This window comes from Pleurodeles waltl, chromosome 9 (genome assembly GCF_031143425.1).
Source record: "Pleurodeles waltl isolate 20211129_DDA chromosome 9, aPleWal1.hap1.20221129, whole genome shotgun sequence".
Lineage (NCBI taxonomy): Eukaryota > Metazoa > Chordata > Amphibia > Caudata > Salamandridae > Pleurodeles > Pleurodeles waltl.
Window position 1 is genome coordinate 1,151,636,939 of NC_090448.1, and position 23,953 is coordinate 1,151,660,891.

Here is a 23,953-nt window from a genome sequence, read left to right on the forward strand (position 1 = left end):
TCCAAAAGTTTTGATATTTTGTTACTCTGTCATCTCCACTGTTTGGCTGAGGGACTCGAACCTGCCTGTGCGGAGTCTGTGGAAGGAATGAGTAAGTACATTTCACCCACTCTCCAAGTCCAGTAGGCTTACCCCCATCTTAGATGGAGAGCACTGGTGACACCTCCATAAGAGGATGACTCTGAGTGTACATATGCAAGATTGGTGCTTTGGATGGAAGAATGCTCCAAGCCAGATACTGATGGGGATTGCTGTGTGCCTGCTCTAGCTGGCATTGGCCCTGCAGCTCCTTCATGTGCCGTTGTTACATTCTCTTTTAAAAGAATATTACCTACTGCAAGATGAAACCAGAATGAATTTAGTGAGGTACATTGAGAAAAGCTCTCCACAGGTTCACAAGAACAAGTGGATGATAAGGAAAATAGGAAGATATACAGGTTTACAGTGAAGCTCACTCCTGGGACCAACTGTTAACCTGAGTGGATCAATAATAAGTGTAGTGCCTATCCACGCAAGTCTTAAGATCACTCCTTTAGATGACCAAGACAACAGAAGTGCCAAAGCCTACCCACACATACATTGTGTTGTTTGAAGTTGTTGTCTATCTGATTTCCATCTTTACTAAAATAAATCTAAATGTGTTTATGCTGATGAAGAATTACTGTGTGATGTCCTCCAACAGGGTGCTGAGGTTTGTGGACAGTGGTATGGGATAGGAGCACTGCACTGTCTTTTTGCAATTAAGACCCCAAGATGTGTGGACATTGGCGACCAAATTAGAAAAAACTGCCCAGGTTAACTTCAACAAACTAGTTACAGCAATCAGGAACCTTTTAAAGGTTTGGGGGGCGTTGTTTGCCACTTTCCCTCCTGGGAAGATCAAATATGTTGAAAATCTCAATTCTACAGAAGTTTACTTTTATTTTTAATGCAATATTGTTAGAGTTTAGTCGGTCTGGTTTAAGAAGATACAGAGGGAATTGAGCAGCTTCTTAAGGTCCTCGAAAGGGATAGGAATAGCCGGGAGGAAATTCTGTAGGAAGTAAAACATGGGAGTATTGCAAGCCTGGGCCTGTACAAATATTGTGTGGCATTTCAATTAAAGAACATAAGAGGGTTGCTTCTGGAGAACTGTGCCTTCATCCCACTTGTCAAGGCTATGACAAGCTTCTTGCTTAAGGATGGAGATCATTTCTTGTTAAAATTTGGACATCCAAAATAGTTCTAAAAGGTTAAGTTTAAGAGGCACCCTTTCACTACTGGTCACTGCACCAGGTCACTGTAAGTCACCCCTATGGTAGCCCCTCCTAGCCCAGAGGGCAGGGTGCAGGCTCCTGTGTGTGAGGGCACCCCTGCAATGAGCAATGCGCTGGACCTCATAAGTGCAGGGAAGCCATTTTACACATGTACCGGACACAGGTCCATGACTAATGGCAGTATTGGTGGCATAATTCCATGCACTCGGGGGGGGCTCCTTAAAGGACACCTCAGTATTGCTCCTACCAGGGTTTGCAGGCAGCTCATGCTGCTGAAGCCCCTCAGTCAGGTTTCTGCCCTCCTATTGCTTGACCAGCTCAAGCAGGGGAAGGCAGAACAAAGGATTTCCTGTGGGAGAGGGATGCAACACCCTCTCCCTTGAAAATAGGTGTTACATGGCTGGGGAGAGGTAGCCTCCCCACGCCACCGACTTGCTTTGAAGGGCACGTTTGGTGCCTTCATTGCATAATCCATTTTCCACCGGTCCAGGGGCCACTGAACACACAAATGAAAGAGGAGCGTCCACCCCCTGTCTAGCACCACCGTAGGGGTGGTGCCCAGAGCTCCTCCAGGTTGCCACTTGGTTCTGCCGTCTTGCAGACAAGATGTGCAGAGGCCTGTGGGAGCATCTGACTAGGTAGGCCAGGTACCCTCTTGGTAGGTGGTCACTGCAGAGAGTGTCCAGACCCCCGTTTTGGGCTTTTTAGGGACTCCCTTGAGGGTGGGTCCCCAGATTCGTCATGCAAGATTAGGACTCCTCTGCAAAGACCTTTTCTGCTCCTGGCCTCTGGAACGCTGCTGTGCAACACAGGAACCAACACCTGAGAAGACTTCTTGCAACATTGTTTCCACACTCCTGTCAGCAATCTGCAACATTTCCACGGCTGTGCATCCTCTGGGGTCAGTAAGACTTTAGCTGCACCAGGAAAGAAGGAATATCCCTTGAAGTAAAGGAGTCACTCCCCTGCATCCGCAGGCACCTAAGACAATGACGTCTGGCAGGTGGAATCTTCTGTCCTTCAGATCTGTGAAGATTCTCCAACATAGGTGGTAGTTCTGAGGGACCCCCTGGGTCCTCTCTGCCTTCTGTCCAAAGTGGGAGACGGTGAGCCCTAGCTTCTTCCATTAGGAAGGAATCCCTGTGCACCGCAACTGTTGCAGCAACCAATGCTTGTTGACTCCTGCTCCAAGGGATCTTCAGGCTCCAAGTAGCCCTGGCCCCCGCACTCCATGTCTGCAAGGACAGTCTCACCTCTGCTGCTCCAGCGATGTGGGGCTCCTCTTCAGGTGTGCTGAGTGGGCCTCACTGCTACTTATTGTGCCTGCTGCCCGTAGGTTGCCTGTGGGGGCTCCATCTGCTGCTGCTGGCTCTCCTGTCTTCTGAGGATCAGCCTGGACTCCTCTTGTACGGTTGAGTCCCTAGGACCTTGCTGCTTCTCCACAGCTCTGCAAAACTTCCAACAGCTCCTCTTACATTTGCTTGTGCTTGTTGGTGGCCATCTTGACCACTGACCCATCTGCAATCGGGGCGACCGTCGAGGGACCCACTAATAGGGGTTTGCTTGGACCCAGTAAAGGCGTCCACCAGAGGATGCACAGCCGTGGAAATGTTGCAGATTGCTGACAGGAGTTGGAAACAATGTTGCTTAAAGTCTTCTCAGGCATTGCTGTCTTGTTTGGTTCCTGTGTTGCCCAGCAGACTTCAGGGACTCCTATGCAGCTCCTGGACCATGCAGCTGAACTTCATCCATCACCATCAACCCAGATTTTCAGCTACAGAAGGGTGAGCATTGGCTCCTGCCCCACCTGGACACTCCTGTGTGGACTGGGCTCTGTCCCCTTCTTTTGCAAGTCTTCTTTACCCGGAATCCGCCCTTGGGTTCCACTGGTCCCATCCTGCTTCTGCAATTTCCAACTGCGACGTCCCCATGTTAGCCTATGGAAAAACCGGGTAGCTTACCTCTCTGCCCCCCGGCGCTGGGGATCTTCTAGATAATTACTTTTTGGGGTTCCACTCTCTCCCAACAATTCTGGTGGGGAACACCCATTCACATTCCATTTGTTTAGTATATGGTTTGTCCCCCCCCCCCTTTATAGGGCCCTTGCTAATTTATGCTATTTCTTATTACTTACCTGTGTATATTTGTTGTGTTCATACTTCCAGAGGGAAGTATATCTATGGTAGTCTAGTTTGGTGTGCCTATAATAAAGTACCTTTATTTTTGCAACACTGTGTGGTTCCTCTCATGTATGATAAGTGACTGTGACTACTGTGGTATTGCAAGTGATTCACAAGCCTTCTGGATAAGCCTTCGCTGTTCACCACAGCTACCAAAGAGAGCCCTGGCTGTCTAGACACATTAACACTCACTAATAGGGGTTTGCTTGGACCCAGTGTAAGGTGTAACACCAAAGGCATCCACCACACACTAGGCCAGCTTCCTACACAGGGATACAGAATGTGTTACTTACGTGTTAACTCCTGTTCTCCAGTATTGGTATCTTTCATAGATTCACATGCTTGAATCATTCCCTGTTGTCGAAGTGGGATTGCCACAGTATAATAGTAAGCAGTATATATCAGTATAATAGGCAGTAAAGGGGATGCTAAATTCAACTTAATAGCCTATTGATGTCCTTTTATTTTTCAAAACAAAAAAGGACCAAAGTTGACCAATGACCAATCAGGCGACAGCACCCTCAGAACACTCCCAACAGAGGCACCTTCTCTCAGATTTTCTAAGCACCAGTTGGAAGACCTCACTGGCCAAGAAGAAGAGCCTCTAACGGGAGGAGTGTAGGTCGCATGTGAACATATGAGTGATACCAATATTGGAGAACGAGAGTTACAGGTAAGTAACCAAGTATTTTTTCAGTATTGGACTACCTTTCATAGATTCACACTCTTGAATCAGAATAGTTAGCAGGGCAATACATAGCAACAAACATGAATATAACAGCGGATGTGGGTATAACAATATATAACATATGGTAACTGGCTCACCTTATTGGAAAAGATGCCGAAGTACTGCTTGACACACAGCTGTATCAGAAGTCTGTGCTGCATCCAAACAGCAGTGCTGGGTGAAAGTGTACCTGCTCTTCCAGGATGCAACGCTGCATATATTTTCAATGGAAACCCAAGCAAATAAGGCCGCTGTTGTGGCGACTGCTCTGGTAGAGTGTGCTCTAGTCTTTTGTCATAAAGGCCTGCCTGCCTTACAGTGGCACAACTGAATGCCCAACAAAATCCATCTTGCTATGGAATATTTGGAGACTGGCTTGCCTTTGTTGTAACATCACAAAACAAAATAAAATGATGGATGGAGTGTTGAAACTTTTCAAACACTCACCCCCAGTCACAGATCTGGATTTAATCCATTGTTATTTTGCTCGCCACGTCTCTCCAGTTTGGACCCAGCCATATGCAAATCAGTCTCAACTGTTCCACATGGGAACAGTCCAGCCTGAACTGCTAGGTCAGGTCCTCCCTGGACAGCAAACAAGCATCCTGGAACCAGTTTCAGAGTATCATCCTTCATCAGCCAGGTTAGCTTGAATCCCGTGGCTCAGCGAGCAAGGGACCCATGTCTGGACAGACCCTAGCCACTTAGGGCGCACAAGGCAACATCCCAACACAAAATAAAATGATGGACGGAGTGTTGAAACTTTTCAAACAGTCACCCCCAGTCATAGATCTAGGTTTAATCCATCGCTATTTTGCTCACCACGTCACCCCAGTCTGGACCCAGCCATATACAAATCAGTCTCGACCCTGGTCCCCATGGGAACCGTCCAGCCCCTAAGTGGGGTGGCATGATGAGCAAAAGTACGATGGTTTAAACCCAAATCTGTGACTGTGGGTGAGTGGTTGAAAAGTTTCAGCACTCCGTCCATCATCCTTTTGTGTTGCTAAAGCTGCCTTTATTGTTACCATAGGCCACAAAAAGCTAATAGGTAGTACATATATATTTTGTTTGTTGCAAGTAGAATTTCAAACATCTCTTGATTTCTCTTTACATCTCTCAAGAGAATAAAGAGTGTGTTCCGCTGGTATTTGAGGTTTAGGAAAAAAAGTCTTAAGTGTAACCGGATGATTCAGATGAAGATCAGTGGGAACCTTGGGTGTGAACTAGGGATTAGTTCAGAGGAACACCATAGTGCCTTTGAATTGTAGAGAAGGTTTCCTAATATTGAACGCTTAAAGTTTGCTTACTCTCCTGGCAGGGTTAAGGGCTGGTAACAAAAACATCTTCCAAGAGAGGAACTTTAGTTCAACTCTGTGAATTGGTTCCAATGGAGTTTTCATCAGTTGGTGTTAAGCTGCCATGCAGGTGGCGGTAATTTTATTGGCGGATATGCCCTGAAAATTCCTCTAAGAAATCGGACAATTAATCTATGTGACCATAAGGAAGGTGATCCCAAAGTTTGTCTATACCTGGAAATAGCAGCCAGATGCACTTTGTCAGAGGAGTGTTGAACCACATTTGGTCAGAGACAGTAAATACGGTTAAACCTGTTCAGGAAGAGATGTGATAGGATGTACTTTAGATTTTTTGCACCAACAGCAAAAATGTTCCCATCTGAGGCAATATGTTTTGTTGGTAGAATCAGCTCTAGCCTGTGCAAGGATATTCTAACAATGCTCTGGAAGGTCTAGTTGCTATAGTTCATGGTGCTTAGTAGCCAAGCTTATAAATGCAGAGAAGTCTCGCCTGGATAAAGGAACTGGTGATTGTTCATTGACAACAAGTTGGGGCTTGAGTTGAATGCATTTGTCCACTAACAGCATGAGGAGCTCTGTAAACCAATGTTGTCTGGGTCATCATGGACTATGAGTATCAACCGGTTCCTGTTTGATCTTTCGGAGAACCCTGGGAATAAGTTGGATCGGGGTAAAACATAGGCATAAATCCCGGAACATTGCATCGAAGGGCATTCCCCCAGGATCCCTTTTGAGGGTAGCTTCTGGCCTAAAACTGGCATTTCTTGTTCTCCTGTGACGCAAAAAGATCCAGATTGGGCTTGCCCCATCATTGAAATTTGGCATCCAGGATCAGTTGGTTAAATTCCCATTCGTGACAACTCTGGGACGTTCTGCTCAAGGTGTCTGCTAGAGAGTTTGTACTCCTGGGAGATGTTCTGCCCTTGAGGCCTCCTGATGTCGTAGTGCCCAGCGCCAGATAGTCTGAGCTTCTTGGGACAGAATTGTGGATCATGTATCTCCCTATTTGTTGAGGTAATGGAAACTCGTTGTGTTGTCTGTTCTTATCAAAACAAAGGAACCTTGAACACTCTGCAAGAAAGCTTGAAGAGCCAGTGAGATTGCTCTGAGCTCAAGGAAGTTGATATGCAGCTTTGACTGTTCTGGAGACCACCTGCCTTGAATCTGTAGATCTTGTAAATGAGCTCTCCATCCTTCCGGAGAAGCATCTGTTGTAATGACATATTCTGAAATGGGGGAAGGTAATTCAACCCTGCATATAGATTGTTAGAGCTTGTCCACCAGGGAAGAGCGGTTTCCATGACAGGCATGATCAGTACAATGTCGTGAAATTGTCCTGATTGGAGACATTGTGCGTCCAATTGCTTCTAGAAAGGTTGCATTTTGAGATGAGCATGACGTATTAGGAAAATGACTGAAGACATCATGCCTAGTAGCAATTTGATCAGGCGAACTGAAGCATACTTTCTTCTTGAAAGGAAGCGAGCCAGAATGGAAAGTTTCTGTTCTCTGTCTATGGACAAGTATGCCTTCTTGAGTAATGTTTTGAGAGTGGCTCCCAGAAAAGAGACCCTTATGCAAGGCACAAGAGAGACTTCTGAAAATTGACAGTAAGGCCCAGGGTTTGAAAGAGATGAAGACACTTGGCAGTATCCCTTGATGTCTGTTGGAAAGATGGAGCTTTTATCAACCAGTCAGAGAGGTAAGAGAAAGCGTGAATGCCCTGTTGTCGCAGGTGGGCTGCCACTGGAGCAAGATATTTTGTAAATATCCGGGAAGCAGATCGGAGACTAAAAGGAAGGACTTTGAACTGGTAGTGAGTACCAACTACTGTAAACCTGAGGAATTTGTGATGGATGGGGATGTTGAAATAGGCATCTTGGAGATCAAGACTTGTAAGAAAATGCCTGTGTTTGACAAGCTGGAGAATTTCCTGGAGGGAAACCATACGAAAAGATTGTTTCTTCAGGTCCCTGCTGAGCTTCCTGAGTTCGAGAATGGAACACCACTCCCCTGATTCCTTCCTCATGAGGAAAAAACAGGAGTAAAATCCATGTCCTTTTTGGGAATGTGGAAGGTGCTCAATGGTCCCTTTTGAAAACACGACCAAACCTCCTTGCGAAGAAGATAAAAGCGAGCTGGGAGGAATTTTGTCGGTGGATTCTAAGGTGGAAATTGAGTGAACTCCAGAGTATGGCCAAGCTAGATGAGATCCAGGACCCATTTGTCCGTAGTTATTTCACTCCACTGATGTAAGTAATAGGAAATTCTGGTACCCACTGAATGGAGAGAAGGGGTTATAGCTGGTACTTCGAAATTGTCACTGCTTCCTAGCGGTATCTCTGGCTGAAGCAGGCTGTCTTCATCTTGGTTGCCTAGAGTAGGCTGTCGATGGTAGGGTTGTTGTTGGTAAGCCGGTCAAAAGGGCTGCTGGTAAGATTGTGGCTGGTATCTTTGGTATCCTCCACGATACAAGTAAGATACGTGGCCATGAGCGCCGCAAAAATGCGCCTTACGAAACTGGTAAGTTCAGAGAGAGTGAGCTGTGTCTGTGTCCACCTTTATGGTTTGTAGAGCATCATCGACATGCTTCCCAAATAAATAGTCGCCATCTAAGGGCATATCCAGGATTTTAGTTTGCACTTCTGGGCGGAATGACATGATCTTAAGCCAACCTTGTCGTTGAAGTACAGTTGATCCTGCCAATTGCCGGAAGCCTACGGATGCAATATTCATTGTGCAATCAATAAGTTTGGATGCCCCTCTTTCACCCTCCTGCAAAATGTGTGTGGCTTTGATCTTCTTATCATCTGGCAGGAAATTCAGGTATGTCCGACCATATTTGGCAATCATAATGCCCCTGAATGACCAGGGAGTTTGCGGCCTGGACATTCGTACCTAACATGACTGTAGATCTTTTGCCGATATTGTTGAGCCGCCTGCCCTCTTTGTCAGGTGAAAAAGTTTTTAGGGTGGAAGGATTCTTAAACCTGCGTTGTGCAACCTGAGAAATGACTGAATCACACTTTATATTTTGCTTTGATTGTATAATGTATTTTTATATTGCTGACGTCTGACATTAGATTCCAGTGCATATCAGGAATTATTTTCTCCCTCACTCTCTTTCACTGCTCCTCCTCCTCACATTTACCTTTCTTTATGACCCCGCCTCCCTAACTCCTCAACTCAACGGCTGCTTCACCCTATTCCCCCTTAGGCCCCTTGCGTTTTGACTGCCACCCGGAGCGCTACCAGACCATCTTACAATGGTAAGGCATTTCATGATAGCTTAGTAAGAACGTTGGGCATATTTCACTGTTTTTTTGTTGATGCTGTATCAAAATATATACAAAATGCATTCAACTAGTACTGCCCCATATGAGGCTTATGAAAGCATTAACAAAATGCACTCAAAGTTGGCTGGGCGACCATCTTTAATGCATACTGTTAAAGTATTAACAACATAAATTCGAATATTGACCCGGGGATGTCTGCCCATCCATGGCAATAGTCTTTGAATTCATTTTGATAAAGCATTATCAGAATAATTCAAATATGACCACTATGGATGCAGGCACATCCATTGTGAACTATTTAGCCTAAATCCAGTGACTCAGCCCTAAGCACAAACAAGCATTGGCATAGCCCCAGTTTTCACAGCTGAGACATATTGACTTTGCCAATGATTTTTATATCTGCCTCAAGGATAAGTCCATCCCAAGACTACATATAGACATGCAGGTGTGATGACATGTTTTAAGAATAGCATGTTCCCGGACTAATCCTGCCTACTGTCTTACCCTCCTTACCACTTCACAAGTAGAGACCTTAGAGAACAGAGACAAGCAATGGCACAGTCTATTTGGTGGTAGCATAGCCGGTAGCATGACTGTTACTCCCCTGGTGCATGGGATCTTGGCTCCATGAGTGCAGAGTCAACAGGTGGGATTAGCAGCTGCTTTCACTGTGATCCCAAAAGTAAGATCTTCTTCTGCGCAGTGTAGCATATTGCTTCGTTCCAGTGAGCTACATATCCCACCCCACAACGTGTGCATCCCATTCACAAGTGGCCATTTCACGAAAGTCGAAAACGTGTCTGAATGCGGGATGGTCATTATTTTACCTTTCATGAACTCTTCCTCGCTCGTCACCCAACGTGACCGTCACAGTGCAGTTATGGTTCAAATCAAAGTTCTGGTTGTAGACGTGGTAATCTGGGGTCACCCAGCCAACCCACACTGAGGAAAGGTTCTGGCCAGCAAAGACCCGTACTGAGTAATGATAAGACTGAAAGAGAAAAGAAGTAATTCCATCATTGGTTGAAACATTGTTAACCCTTAATTCAACCACTTAAGAAAACCCTTCTCACATCCTCAGTTGGATGCCTGAAACACTCTTATCTCCTCCTGACAACTAGGTCTTTTTAGAACTAACTTTTTTTTTAGAGGTAACTTTTAATACACATCCACATAGGCATGGTCAGAGGTCCTTACCGTTGAGGTGTGTGATGACATTTCTTGTATCTGGCTTCTGAAAAGAGAAAAAAAAGAAATAGGTTTATTCAGCTCACTGAAGAGAACAGTCGTCATGGAGAATGAATGCTTTGAGCCTAGAGTCTCCAACAATGGTAAAAGAGGGCAAGATCTATTCCAGATTTTCAGAATTACCACCGACTCTAGATCCATTATACCTAAATTTATTCCATGAGGGTAGAATGAAAATATAAAATGGTTCTGAGCCTCTTGGATGAAACGTTGGACACATCTGCATTTAAACAGTAGGCTAATGAGCCATGCTGCTGAGATGTTGGGGATCACACTACCATTAAACCCTCAGGCTGAAAGAATGGAGCGTTCCTACCTTTTGAAGAAGGCATCATCGGCGTAGAAAGCTGAATAGAACTCTACAGGCATGCTCAGGCGGCAGTAAATCATGTCTGCGTTGCTGTTCTGTGTGCCGAAGGTTTTATGAATAACTTTTAGGCATGGAGGGCTGTCAATGGTGCCATCAATTCGAGTAACCTAAAAAAAATGGTGGAAAAGTGCTTATATAAGACGACGCCCAAAGGAGCTGCAAATCATGTGGGAAGGTGGCGCTGTGTCCTATGTTTAGGGGCCAGCGAGACAAGGCCACATCAAAGCGTAATGAATGTGAGTGCAATCTTTTCAAGAAGTTATTCTAAAGGAGAGGTGCTCTAGACTGATGCATCGGAAGATTAACAGTATTGTGGCATTAATGAAGAGGTACACGGCAATGGGGTCTTATTGGGAATAGGATTAATGTGAGTAATAGGCAGTAAAGTCTGGTGAAGAATAACATTATTTAGAGGTGCTATATAATGAGGCATGGTTAAAGTTAAGATTAATGGAGGGAATAGTATCTGTTATCAGCACCTAGAGACCAGCTAAAGGTAGTGTGCGCTTTAAAATTGTAGTGAATATTATTATTATTATTACTACATCATCATCATATCGCAAGGCCTAGGTTAGATCGTCATAAATTTAGCTGTGATACTATACAGTCGAACCTTGATTTACAATAAGAGTTAGGCCTAATTCAGCATTGATAGTAATGAAGAAGCACCATCTGTCCACAGCTAGTTTAACACACATTAATGCCCTTTGGCTCCACTTAGGGGAACCAGCTTGCAGGAACATGTCCCTATATCTCTATAGATCAATTGGCCTAAGCATTCGTGGACCTACAATGCTTGCTTGACTGATCTTATTTTCATTCAGTCTCACCTCAATATGACGATGATCCTTGGGTACGTTGACAAAGGTGGGCAGGCGTTTGCTGAACCACATGGCCACGTCCCGGTTCATGTTCACCGCAAATGGCTCGAAGCCCTCCTGAAGGCCACACATGGTGTAATACTTGAAGGTGTTAGCATCCTTCCCTAGGTTCATGCGGCCGATCTGGGACAAGCCCAGTGAGCAAACGGGGACAAAACCTGGACGAAAACAATGGAGGCATTCAGTGACCAATGACAAGCTGCAACACGAGAGTGACCAATTTACTGCCATCTTTTGGCATAATCTCTGACAATAACCTTACTAAAGGTTACATTTTTAATATCCAACAGTTTAATCCGAAAATTCACAATATCTTTACATAATTTAGGAATTGCCATACTAATATGAAATTCACAACCCAACGTATTGCTCTGTAATAATTTAGAGTTTCAGTTGGAGGCTGGGTAAGTTTATGGTGTACACCTATGGTGTGTGTAGGAGGCTGGCCCAGTGTGTGGTGGACTCCTATGGTATTACACCTTATTATGGGTCCAGGCAACCCTTATTAGATAGTGTTACAGTGTCTAGGTAGCCATGGCTCTCTAGTGGTAGGTGTGGTGAGCAGCCAAGACTTATCTAGGAGGAGTGTGAAGCACTTGCAATACCACAGTAGTCACACATGAAAGAAACCACACAGTGTTGCAAAAATAAAGGTTATTTATTACAGGAACACCAAACTAGGTTACCATAGGAAAACCCCCTTCTGGAGGTAAGTACACACAAAATATACACAGGTAAGTATTAGGAAATAGCACAAAATAGTAAGGGCCCTCACTGTAAAGGCCCATATGCTAAAAAAGTGGAATGCAAGAATGGTTCCCCCACCAGAGGATATGAAGTAGTTAGCCAAGGGCTGGAAGAGAGTGGAACCCCATGAGGTAAGTATCTAGAAGACCCCCAGCCATCAGGAGAGCAGAGGTAAGTTACCTAGTCGTCCCATAGGCTAACACGAGGAACTCGTAAATGGAATATGGCAAAAGCAAGGCCAGGCCAGGGGAACCCAACAGTGGATTCTGGAAGACCTTCAAAAGAAGGGGGCTGAGTCCAGTCCACGCAGGAGTGCCCGAGTGGGGCAGGAAGCAATGCCCATCCTTCTGTGGGTAAAGATCCGGGTCAAATGTGGTGGATGAAGTCCAGCTGCTGAGTCTAGGAGTTGCAGAGGAGTCTCTGAATTCACCTAGGAGCTGTCCTTTGTCGGTTGCCGGATTGCAGCCAGGTCACTGACCAGGAGGACCGACAAAAAGCACAAGCAAATGCAACTGGAGCTGTTGGAGATTTGCACAGCTGATGAGGGCCGGCAAGGTCCTGGGTACTCGACCCTTGGAGGGGACTCTGAGAAGACAGGAGAGCCAGCAGAAGCAGTCGGAGCCTTCTCGAGCAACCCACTGCAGCAGGTACAGTAAGTCGCAGTGAGGCCCAGGCAGCACACCTGAAGAGGAGTCCCACCTCACTGGAGCAGCAGAGAGGAGACTGTCTTTGCAGAGGTAGAGTGCTGGGGGCCAGGGCTACCCTGGAGCCTTAAGATCCCTCGGAGCAGGAGTCAACAAGCCTTGGTTGCTGCAACAATCGTGGTGCACAGGGTTTCTGTCTTGGAGGAAAAAGCAAGGGCTCACCGTCTACCAAGCTGGACGGAAGGAAGAGAGGACCCAGAAGACCCCTCAGAACCACCACCTGTGTTGGAGAATCTTCGCAGGTCCAGAGTACAGCAGATCCCAGCAGCCAAACGTTGTTGCCTTAGGTGCCTGCAGATACAAGGAAGTGACTCTCCATCACTCCACAGGAGATTCCTTCTTGCTTCTTTGGTGCAGCAGAAGTCTTGCCGACCTCAGAGGGTGCACAGCCATGGAAATGTTGCAGGTTGATGACAGGATCAGCGGAAACAATGTTGCAAGTAAAAGTCGTCTCGGTGTTGCAGCCTTGTTCGGTTCCTGTGAAGTGCAGCAGTGGTTCCGGTGGCTAGAAGCAGAAGAGGTTGTTGAAGTGGAGGACCCACCTGCAAGGAAGTCCCTAAATAGCCCAAAAAAGGGCTTGGTCACTTTGCAGGTGACCACCTATCAGAGGGGATATGTAAACCAATTAGAGGCAACCCTGTGACCTGTGTACCAGGGTAAATCGATTAATTCAGAAACAAACAATTGTCCCTGCGGGGGAAGTGCCAGCCTTGACTTCCACAGCAAAATTCACCTATCACTTACGTCACCAGCCCAACCTGACCAGTCAAATGCCCCCAAGGGCTTCTACCCATCTTGTTTTCAAGATGGCAGAATCAAGTGGCCACTTGGAGGAGCTCTGGCCACCACCCCTGGGGTAGTGATGGAAAGGGGAGTGCTCACTCCTCTTTCCTTTGTGCAGTTTTGTGCCAGAGCAGGGACCTAGAGTCCCTGGACTGGTGCAAACTGGATTATGCAAGAAGGGCACTAAATGTGCCCTTAAAAGAAAACGGTGGCATGGGGAGGCCACCCCCTCCCCAGCCTTGTCACAGATAGTTCCAAGGGAGAGGCGCTTGCACCCGTCTCCTACAGAAAATCCTTTGTTCTGGCTTCCCCTGCTTGAGCTGGTCAAGCAGCAGGAGGGCAGAATCCTGCCCGAGAGGCTGCAGCAGCGTGGGCTGTTCGCAGACAATGGAAGACTGTTAGGAACAATACTGGGGGTCCTCTAAGGAGCCCGTAGAGTGCATGGAATCATGCCACCAGAACTGGCATCAGTATTATGGTATGATTCTGACATGTTTGAAACCTAGTATGCCTAGGTTCGGAGTTAACATTATGTAGCCGGACCATAGACCTATGGCCAGTACATAGCTAACATGGCTTCCCCACAATTATGAAGTCCAGGTAATTGGAACTGGAGTTCATAGGAGCACCTCTGCTCATGCGGGGGTGCTCACACACAGGGACCTGCACCCTGCCCTTAGGGCTGGAAGGTTCTACCAAAGGGGTGACTTACAGTGACCTAGTGTAGTGACCAGCAGTGAAAGGGTGCATGCACCTTTTCACGCAAGGTGCAAATGGCAGGCCTACAGACACAGTTTGCAAGGGCTCCCATGGGTGGCATAATACATGCTGCAGCCCACGGAGGACCTCTGGTGTACCAATGCCCTGGGTACCTAGGTACCCATATACTAGGGACTGACATGGGTACACCAGTATGCCAATTGTGGGGTGTAAAGGGTACCAAGACAACCACATTTTGAGGAGAGAGCACAATCATTGGGGTCCTGGTTAGAAGAATCCTAGTGAAAACAGTCTAAGAACACTGACAACAGGCAAGTGGGCGTAACCATGCCAGAAAGAGGGACTTTCGTACAGTGTGGCACCCTATACTGAGTCCAGACAACCCTTAGTGATAGTGTTTTGGTGCCTGGATAACCAAAGTTCTCTAGGGGTAGCTGTGGAGAGCAGTTCAGGCTTATCAAGGAGGAATATAAAGCACTTACAATACCACTGTAGTCAGCCAGTAACTGTTATACAAGAAAGAACCACACCAAGTGTTAAAAAAATAAAGCATTCTTTATTATAACACTAAAGACTATACTAACATTTGTATATCTCACTTAGAGATATCTACACACAAAATATACTTGGAAACAAACACAAATAGCACAGAAATACATGGGGCCCTCTGGGGGTAACGAACCATACACTAAGAAAGTGGTACAAGAATGGAGGTGCCCAACCAAGGCAAGTGTTAGAATCCCATGGGCTTGGGGAGTGAGAAAATACCATAGGTAACTAACTGTAATCCCACAGGTGCCGAGTTATTATCGAGTTGAGTGTCTCATAGGCTAACACAGGACTATCGCGGTTGGAGTTTTATGGATTCAGTACCCTTCCCAGTGGACCCCGTGGAAAACCAGTTGGCACAAAGAAGGTAGGAGAGTTCCCCCACCCGTCGATACCAACAAGACCAGAATATCTATTCCAGGGAGCCCAGGTGCATAGGGTTGAAGTGACTTCGGAAACCCTTGTTGGTGTCAATGAAAGCCTCGGTTGTCCAGCTGCTGTCATGACCTGTGGACCAGGTCAGTGGAACCCACAGGTGGGAGGAACCCGAAAAAGAAAGGAACAGTGTGTAGACCACTTGGAGATGTCCAGGCGATGCAGGTAGGCAATGGCCACCCTCTTGGAGGTGAAGATCCTCCAGGAATGTGATGGAGAAGTCCAGCTGCGCAGTCCCAGGGTATGCAGAAGATAGATAAGTGACAAACAGGCTAAAAATGTCTAATTTTTGTGAAGTTTTTCTTTAATCAAACTCCTCAATTAGAGATAAAACCTTTCTGCAATCAAAGAAATGCAAAGAGAGCACAGAAAGTGTATACTATTCCATGTAAAGAGAGGGGCATTATTAGCCAATAGGCTGCATCCAAATTAACATAGCAGAACCAAAAAACTTGCACTGTGCCTTTAAGGCTCTGAGCAACTCCAGTATCCTACCATCCCTCAAAGGTGAGTGAGGTGACAGTTGGGTTACAGTTAGGTCAGTACTTTTTTACGTTGATAAGAGGAGTAGGCTAGACAAATTAAAACTGCTGTACCTCTAAAATAACGTTGGGGGAGGAGGGTGGGTTGTTTATGACTTTGATGAGGATACCCCTGGAAGAGAACTAGGATTTACAGGTAAGTAACTGTGGCAGGCTGAATGGTATAAACCAGACTGAGACCGGATAGTGCGGTAAAACAAAAATGAGGGTTTTTATTTGTGTTCGTTCTCTTCTTTCCCTTTAGTTCAATCAGAAGAAATTATAGTCTGCACTGGGGTTCTTTGGGGTTGGGGTTTCTTCTCTCCTTGTAACACTGTTTTCTTTCTTCTTCCCTAGGTCGGTGACTGCGAAGTAGTGCGGCTTGGTAAGCCACGACCCTCCTGGGTCGTGGCTGGCACCTGGGTTTCCGGCTCCGGTCTTTCGTCGTTCGTAGCTCCTCCTTCTGCGGCTTCCTCGATTGGTTCGATGCTCCGCTCCTCCGTCTCTGCACTCTGCACGTCCTCCTTCTCTCCTTCCACCCGTCCGTTTGGCTGGCCGCGGACCTTCGTTTTACCCTCCTCGGTGTCCCGGAAGTTCTCGAGCATTTCCCTGGAAACAGGGAAACGCGTCAGCAATGCCGAGAGCGTTCCCATGGCAACATGGGAACGCGGAACTGACGTCTCGACCTCGTCCGTCCCAGAGACTGCTGCCGTTGCCAGAGGCGATTTTGGGTCGGCCCGACCACACACCCCATCCCAAGATTGGTCCTGATCGAGGACCGGAGAAGAACAGGGAAATCGGGACAAGTAATCAGCAGGGCCTTGTTGCGAACCAGGGACATGGCAAACCTGGAAGGTAAAAGGCTGTAGTTCAAGGAACAATCGTAGGATTCTAGAGTTGGAATCCTTGTGGAAGGCAAGCCAGGTAAGGGGAGCGTGATCGGTATACAACATAAATGGTCTGCCGAGAAGGTAATATTGCAGGCTCTCCACCGCCCACTTAATGGCCAAGCACTCCTTTTCGATGATAGGATAATGACACTCTCGGGAAAGAAGTTTCCTGCTTATGAACACAATCGGGTGATCCCTGCCTTCGTCATCAGGCTGGGCGAGTACTGCTCCAAGTCCCACGTTAGAAGCATCTGTGTACAGATGAAAAGGTCTAGTGAACTCGGGACATTGTAAGACAGGATCCAATGTAAGAGAGGATTTCAACCGCTCAAAACTAGCCTTTTGACCTACCGTAAAGGGTTCTAACTTGTTAGGATGACGTTTGGATAACAGATCAGTCAGGGGGGCTGCAATAGTGGAATATCCTGGAATAAACCTACGGTAGTAACCTACTAAACCTAGGAAGGAACGAAGGTCTTTTTTCGTTTTAGGGGTTGGGGCTTGGGTAATGGCTTCCACCTTCTTTACTTGTGGTTGTATGGTACCATTGCTTATCTTATACCCTAGGTACAGTATGTCCGTGTTTCCTAAGATACACTTCTTAGGATTGGCCGTCAATCCAGCTTCTGCTAGTGTGGTAAAGATTTGATTGAGATGGTGTAGATGGTCTGACCAGGTGTCGCTAAAAATAACGACATCATCTAGATAGGCTGCAGCGAACGTATAAAAAGGTTCTAATAGTCTATCCATTAATCTCTGAAAGGTAGCTGGGGCTCCGTGAAGACCAAAGGGTAACACTGTGAAGTGATAAAGACCGGATTGTGTCGAGAAGGCCGTTTTCTCTTTATCTTCTGGGGAAAGGGGAATCTGCCAATACCCTTTAGTAAGGTCTAACGTAGACAAATATTTAGCTTTCCCTAGCTTTTCGAGGACATCATCCACTCGGGGAATGGGATATGTGTCGAACATGGATATTGCATTGAGTTTACGAAAATCAATACAAAATCGGACTGAGCCGTCCGGTTTCGGAACCAGGACTACTGGAGAGCTCCACGGGCTACTGGAGGGTTCGATTACTCCTAGGGTCATAATTTTTTCTATTTCTTCTTCTATATGTTTCCAGCCTCAGGAATAGGGTAAGGACGTAGTCTGATAATTTGTCCTGGGGTTGTTTTTATTTTATGAGAGATCAGGGAAGTTCTCCCTGGTATTTCTGAAAAAACATGTGGATACTGGTTTACCAAGGAGTACAGCTGCTGTCTTTCTGACATTGTCAGAGAGGTGTTGACAGAGGGCATATTTTCTTTTCCCTGATTTCCAAAAGGGAACAGTTCTATGTCTAACTCCTTATTGGTAGAGACAAGACAGCCCACCCCCACTGTCTCGGTCACCTCCTCTACTGCTTCCCATTTCTTGAGGAGGTTCACATGGTAAATTTGTTTTTTTGGGGGGTTCCTACTTAATTCTACAAGATAAGTGACGGGTGAGACTGCTCTAATAACCCTATAGGGTCCTTGCCATTTAGCCAATAATTTTGTTTCCGAAGTGGGTCGCATTATCAAGACTTGATCATTCGGGAGAAATGTACGTAGTTTACTTCCTCTATCATAATATTGTTTTTGGGTCTCTTGGGCTTTTTCCAGATGTTGTCTTACATCTTCCCATAGATCGTTTAAGTGATTTTTAAGTTTCTGGACATATTCTGGACATATTCTAACAAGGGCCTTCCTTCCTCTTCCTCTTCTTCCTCCCATGTTTCTACGGCCATCTCCAAAAGACCACAGGGTTGCCTTCCGAAAACCAGTTCAAACGGGCTATGTCCCGTTGAGGCCTGTTCATGGGTTCTAATAGCATAGAGGACTAACGGTAATTTTTGGTCCCAATTTCTCCCCGAGTCATCGACAACCTTTCTTAATAGGGTTTTAATGGTCCGGTTATAGCGTTCTACCAGTCCGTCTGTCTGGGGATGATAGACTGAAGTTTTTATTTGGGTAATTCCCAGTACCCGGCATATTTGTTTCATGAGGTTCAACATGAATGGTGTACCTTGGTCGGTGAGGATCTCTTGGGGAAACCCTATCCTAGAGAATACCGTTACCATAGCCTGTGCCACTGATTTGGTTGTCATACTTGCTAGGGGAAGAGCTTCGGGGTATCTTGTAGCATAGTCTACCATAACCAAAATGTAAGTATGTCCTCTAGATGAAGGAGGTAGGGGTCCAATTAAATCCATTCCCACCCTGCTAAATGGAATCTCAATGATAGGAAGAGGTATTAGGGGTGCTTTCCTGGGTCTGCCTGGTTCGGTAAGTTAACACCTAGGGCATTGTGAGCAATACTTCCTAATATGTGCAAAAACCCCTGGCCAGTAGAACTTCCTGAGGAGATATTCTTCGTTTTTTTCTCGGCCGAAATGCCCTCCCCCCGGCTGATTGTGTGCTAGAAAGAGTACTTGGTTCGGGCCAGTATCATTTTGAGTACTTATGTGGGCCCTGAATTATATTTGTCTATTGTAAATCAACCCTTTCACCGGTTTCTACTTACACGCTTCCGGTTTAACCTGATCCATCTAACTCTTGGCTACTTTCAAACCTGGTCTCCTCCGGAAAAAGGAACGCCGTGTAATTGTGATAATTTTTCGATCCAGAATACAATGCATTTTCTGTTATTCTGTGACCATTACGCGGCCTTAAGAAAGAAATATTTGTTCCCAATTTTAAAGGAGGAGGGGTTTATACAGGTCAAACCTGCCCTCTTGTTCTTACAGTTATTGCAGACCCCTAGGATTATGTTCCATGTTGCTAGTTTTTTAGTGGGAGCTGTTAGGGTTAAGAAAAAGAAGCTCGCCATCAATCCGATTATTTTATTGTAATGAATTGAGTGATTAATTAACTTTTTATAGGAAATGTAATTTCTGCGAATCTGGGAGAATATTAATGTTTCACGTTAAATGATGCTTTTAGGATGTTTCTACTTTACTGACCCCCCTTTTTTAAACATTGTAGATAATATGAATTGTTGATTGCCTGTAATATTTGATTGTACTTTTTTTATGCCTTTTTATGATATTTATTTATCGAAATAAAGTACTCTGACTGACTGAGTACTTGGTTCTTATAAGCTTCTGGGACTACTAATTGGTGTTTGCGGTCCCCTGATCTGGTAGTGGTAACCCTATAAAGAAGATTCTTTTTTACTAAGAAATAGGGACTCACCTCATCTGTCTCTTCGGATTTCGCCGTTCTCCACGCATGTGTGAGGGTAGGGTCCTCTCTCTGATGTTGTCGAAAGCTGAGGGGGCCGCTATGGTTCTCAGCTACTATTCTTATAGGATATTTGTTCTCTTTGGTTGCCTGAAATTTCAATCTCTCATCCCTTTTCTCTCTGCGGGAAAGTTTCCTACGTTGTGGGGGACACTCAATGGGGTTACCAAAAAAAGGCGCTTCCTTCCACCACTCGAGGTTCTCTGGCTGGGTTTGAGTACAATCTAAGAGTTGTTGAAAATGTACATAGTCTGTGCCAATAATACACTCTTCAATCAATTGGTCCATAACTCCCATGGGCAGAAAGTCTCTGTGTTGTCCCCACTCGAGCTCCACTACCGAAAGGGGGTATTGCTCTTTATCGCCATGTATACAGCAGATGGTAACCCATTGTCTAGGGTTCTCATCCACAGTACTTATCAGATTTTGGCGAATGACGGATTGACTACAACCCGAGTCTATGAGGGCAGAGAGGAACCGTCCATTTATTTTTATGGTCTGTTTAAATCTGGCATGCCCCCCTCCAGTGCATAGGACTCTTCGTCGGGTTAGACCTATCTCCATAGGTTCCACTCCCTCTACTTTCCTGGGGCATGTGCGGGCTATATGACCCCATTCCCCGCAGTTGAAATACTGGGGCCCCTGCATTGGGTGACCCTCCCCTTGTTTATGGGGACTCGGTTCCTCCAAAGGATATCTCGGGACGGGTTTTGGTGGTGGTGCGAGGGGTTTTATGTTGAGACGCAGTGGTGGTGGTCTCACGTCTGCGGATCTGTGAAAAGCACAGGCCAAATCTATAGCAAGCTCAGTATCCACCTTTGGATGTTGCCGTATCCAATTTTTTGTACTAGTGGGTAGGGAGTCCAAATATTGCTCTAGAATGACTGTCTTTATGACATCTTCTCCATTGGTTCCAATCGGGCCTAACCACTTGAGTGCTAAATCTTTCACCCTAAAGTAAAAGATTCTGGGATCCTCATTTTGTCCCCATTTTACCTTTCGAAATTTTACTCTATAGTACTCCGTATCGTGGCCAACCCGTTCCAAAATGCTCTTCTTTATGTCATGGTAGGACGTGGTACGACCCGGATTAGCTGCTTGATAAGCCGCCTGCATAAGTCCTGTGAGTAACGGGGCGATGTATTGGCCCCATCGTTCCTCCGGCCATTGGGCGGAGGAAGCCACCCTTTCGAAGTTGGTAAAGAAAGAGTCCGGGTCTTCCCCCTCCTGGAATTTTTGAAGAACTGAACTAGGGACATTAGGATGCACTTTGCTGGCGGCTATTGTTTCTGTTAACTTCTTCATTGCGGTCTCATGCACCAGTTGATTGTTTGCTAAGATAGTCGCTTGGCTCTTTAGGGCCGACTGTAAGGCCTCCCTATCCTCCTTAGCCTCTCGTTGGTGAGCCTCCCACACCAACTGTAAGTGGCGCTGGCCTTCGGCCAGCTGTTTAATCATGTCCTCTAGAGTAGGGCTCTCACTCATTGTCTATACCGTTCTTAGCCTGAGGGTAAAAATCCCACTTCTGACACCACTGTGGCAGGCTGAACGGTATAAACCAGACTGAGACCGGATAGTGCGGTAAAACAAAAATGAGGGTTTTTATTTGTGTTCGTTCTCTTCTTTCCCTTTAGTTCAATCAGAAGAAATTATAGTCCGCACTGGGGTTCTTTGTGGTTGTGGTTTCTTCTCTCCTTGTAACACTGTTTTCTTTCTTCTTCCCTAGGTCGGTGACTGCGAAGTAGTGCGGCTTGGTAAGCCACGACCCTCCTGGGTCGTGGCTGGCACCTGGGTTTTCCGGCTCCGGTCTTTCGTCGTTCGTAGCTCCTCCTTCGGCGGCTTCCTCGATTGGTTCGATGCTCCGCTCCTCCGTCTCTGCACTCTGCACGTCCTCCTTCTCTCCTTCCACCCGTCCGTTTGGCTGGCCGCGGACCTTCGTTTTACCCTCCTCGGTGTCCCGGAAGTTCTCGAGCGTTTCCCTGGAAACAGGGAAACGCGTCAGCAATGCCGAGAGCGTTCCCATGGCAACATGGGAACGCGGAACTGACGTCTCGACCTCGTCCGTCCCGGAGACTGCTGCCGTTGCCAGAGGCGATTTTGGGTCGGCCCGACCACAGTAACTTATCCTTCTCTTCCAAGGGATCCTCATCAATAGTCATAAACACTGAATAGATTAGCAAGCCGATCCCATACCCCTGCGGACGGAGAGGTAGAAGCACAAGCGGTTTACTTGCCTTAGTTATATACATTTCTTAATGAAGCCTGACCCACTATAGTGTCTGTCTTAGCATCTGAATCTAGACAGTAATGCCTTGTAAAAGTATATACTGATTTCCATGTTGCAGCCTTGCAAATTTCGGAGATGGGCATATTCCTGAGAAGGGCTGTCGTTGCCATCTTGCCCCTTGAAGAATGAGTTTTAGGCCTGGCAGTCAATTGTTTGTTCCCCAATTGGTACACAATCAGAATACATGAGACTGTCCACCTAGAAATAATCTGTTTTAAGGCCGCCCTGCCAGTTCTCATGTGGCCATAGTTATGAATAATTGATCAGATTGTCTGATGTCTTTAGTCTTATTGAGATAAAACGTTAACACTCTTTTCAAGTCTAGAGAGTGCGAAGTTCTCTCTGCTGGTGTAGAAGGTTTGGGGAAGAATGGTGGAAGAGATATGGTCTGATTAATATAAAAGCCAGAAACCACCTTAGGTAAGAACCCAGGATGGGTCCATAAAACCACTGTGTTATCATGAAACACTGTATAGGGTTCTTTTGAGCAAAGAGCCTGATATTCACTGACTCTTCTGGCTGAAGTAATTGCAACAAGAAAAGCTGTCTTCTGTTCCAAAGAGCCTTTGTGTATCAGGTCAAAGGGAGGGCCCATGAGTCTAGACAAGATCACGTTCAATTCCCACAGAGGGGAAGGTGTATGAACCAGTGGAAACACTTTTCTCAAGCCCTCTAGGAAATCCTTAATCACTGGCATAGTAAAGAATGACATTTGTGAGGGCGATTTACGATAAGCAGTAATGGTGGACAAATGTACCTTAATTGAAGTAAACTGTAATCCTGGCTTCGCAAGGTAAAGGAGGTAGGGTAGAATAACCTCCTCTTGAGCCAGAATAGGATTGAAACCGCTCTGGACACACCACATGTAGAATCTCTTCCACTTCAATGCATAACAATGTCGTGTCGAGGGTCTTTTGGACACCTTTAGAATATTCATGCATTCCTGTGAGAGGCCTAGATGGCCATACTGTAGGAATTCAGGAGCGAGGGAAGGTTGGGGTGCAAAACCTTCCCCTCTAATTTGTGGAGAAGGTCCAGTCTGCACGGCAGCCTCTTGTGAGGCTTTTCTGATAACTGGAGGGATCCGTGTACCACCATTGACGGGGCCATTCTGGGCTTATTAATAACATCCTGGTTTTGGCCCTGTAGAATTTGTTGATCACTGTGGGAATTAGGGGAATGGGAGGAAAAGCATAGAGAAATGTCTCTGGCCAGTATATCAACAGGGCATTCCCCCTCGTCCCTGGTCGGTAAAACCTGGATGCAAAGTCTCTGCATTTTTTGTTCTTTTCATCGGCAAACAGGTCTAACTGAGGGTACTCCCATAGTTGGAAAATTTCTTTTATGACGTTGTTGTGCGAGTCTGAAACACTACGGCTGAGGTCATCCACTTGTGTGTTCTGTTCTCTCGGAAGACAGCCTTCTCGCTAATAGCCAATGCCAAATGGTTTGTGACTCTCGAGATAGAGGGTGAGATCGAGTGCCCCCCTGTTTGTTCAAATAGTACATCGTGGTTGTGTTGTCTGTTTGGACTAAGATGGAGTTGCCCTTGATGGAAGATGCACCACTCTGAGTTCCAGCAGATTGATGTGATATTGCTGCCCTTTGTCTGACCACAGTCCTTGGGCTTGTAGAGAGCCCATGTGAGCCCCCCAGGCCTGAAGCGATGCATCCATTACCAGCGTCTGGGTAGGGATGCTCTGTTGAAAAGGAACCCCTACCAACAGATGATGCCGGTGAATCCACCATTGTAGTGAGTTTTTTGCCACCGGTTGTC

General features: G+C 46.2%; 1 protein-coding gene across 9 annotated transcripts in view; it reads right to left on the minus strand.

The window, feature by feature from the left end:
* RYR3 (ryanodine receptor 3) overlaps positions 1–23,953 on the minus strand; it is a 1,450,647-nt gene that overhangs the window by 919,333 nt on the left and 507,361 nt on the right. For all 9 annotated transcript variants that reach the window (XM_069208992.1, XM_069208994.1, XM_069208991.1 and 6 more), the window contains 4 exons: positions 11,227–11,435; positions 10,343–10,503; positions 9,976–10,012; positions 9,606–9,769 (listed from right to left, as the gene is read on the minus strand). In XM_069208992.1, the coding sequence (XP_069065093.1) occupies positions 9,606–9,769; positions 9,976–10,012; positions 10,343–10,503; positions 11,227–11,435 (571 nt within the window). The remainder of the gene's footprint in view (positions 1–9,605; positions 9,770–9,975; positions 10,013–10,342; positions 10,504–11,226; positions 11,436–23,953) is intronic.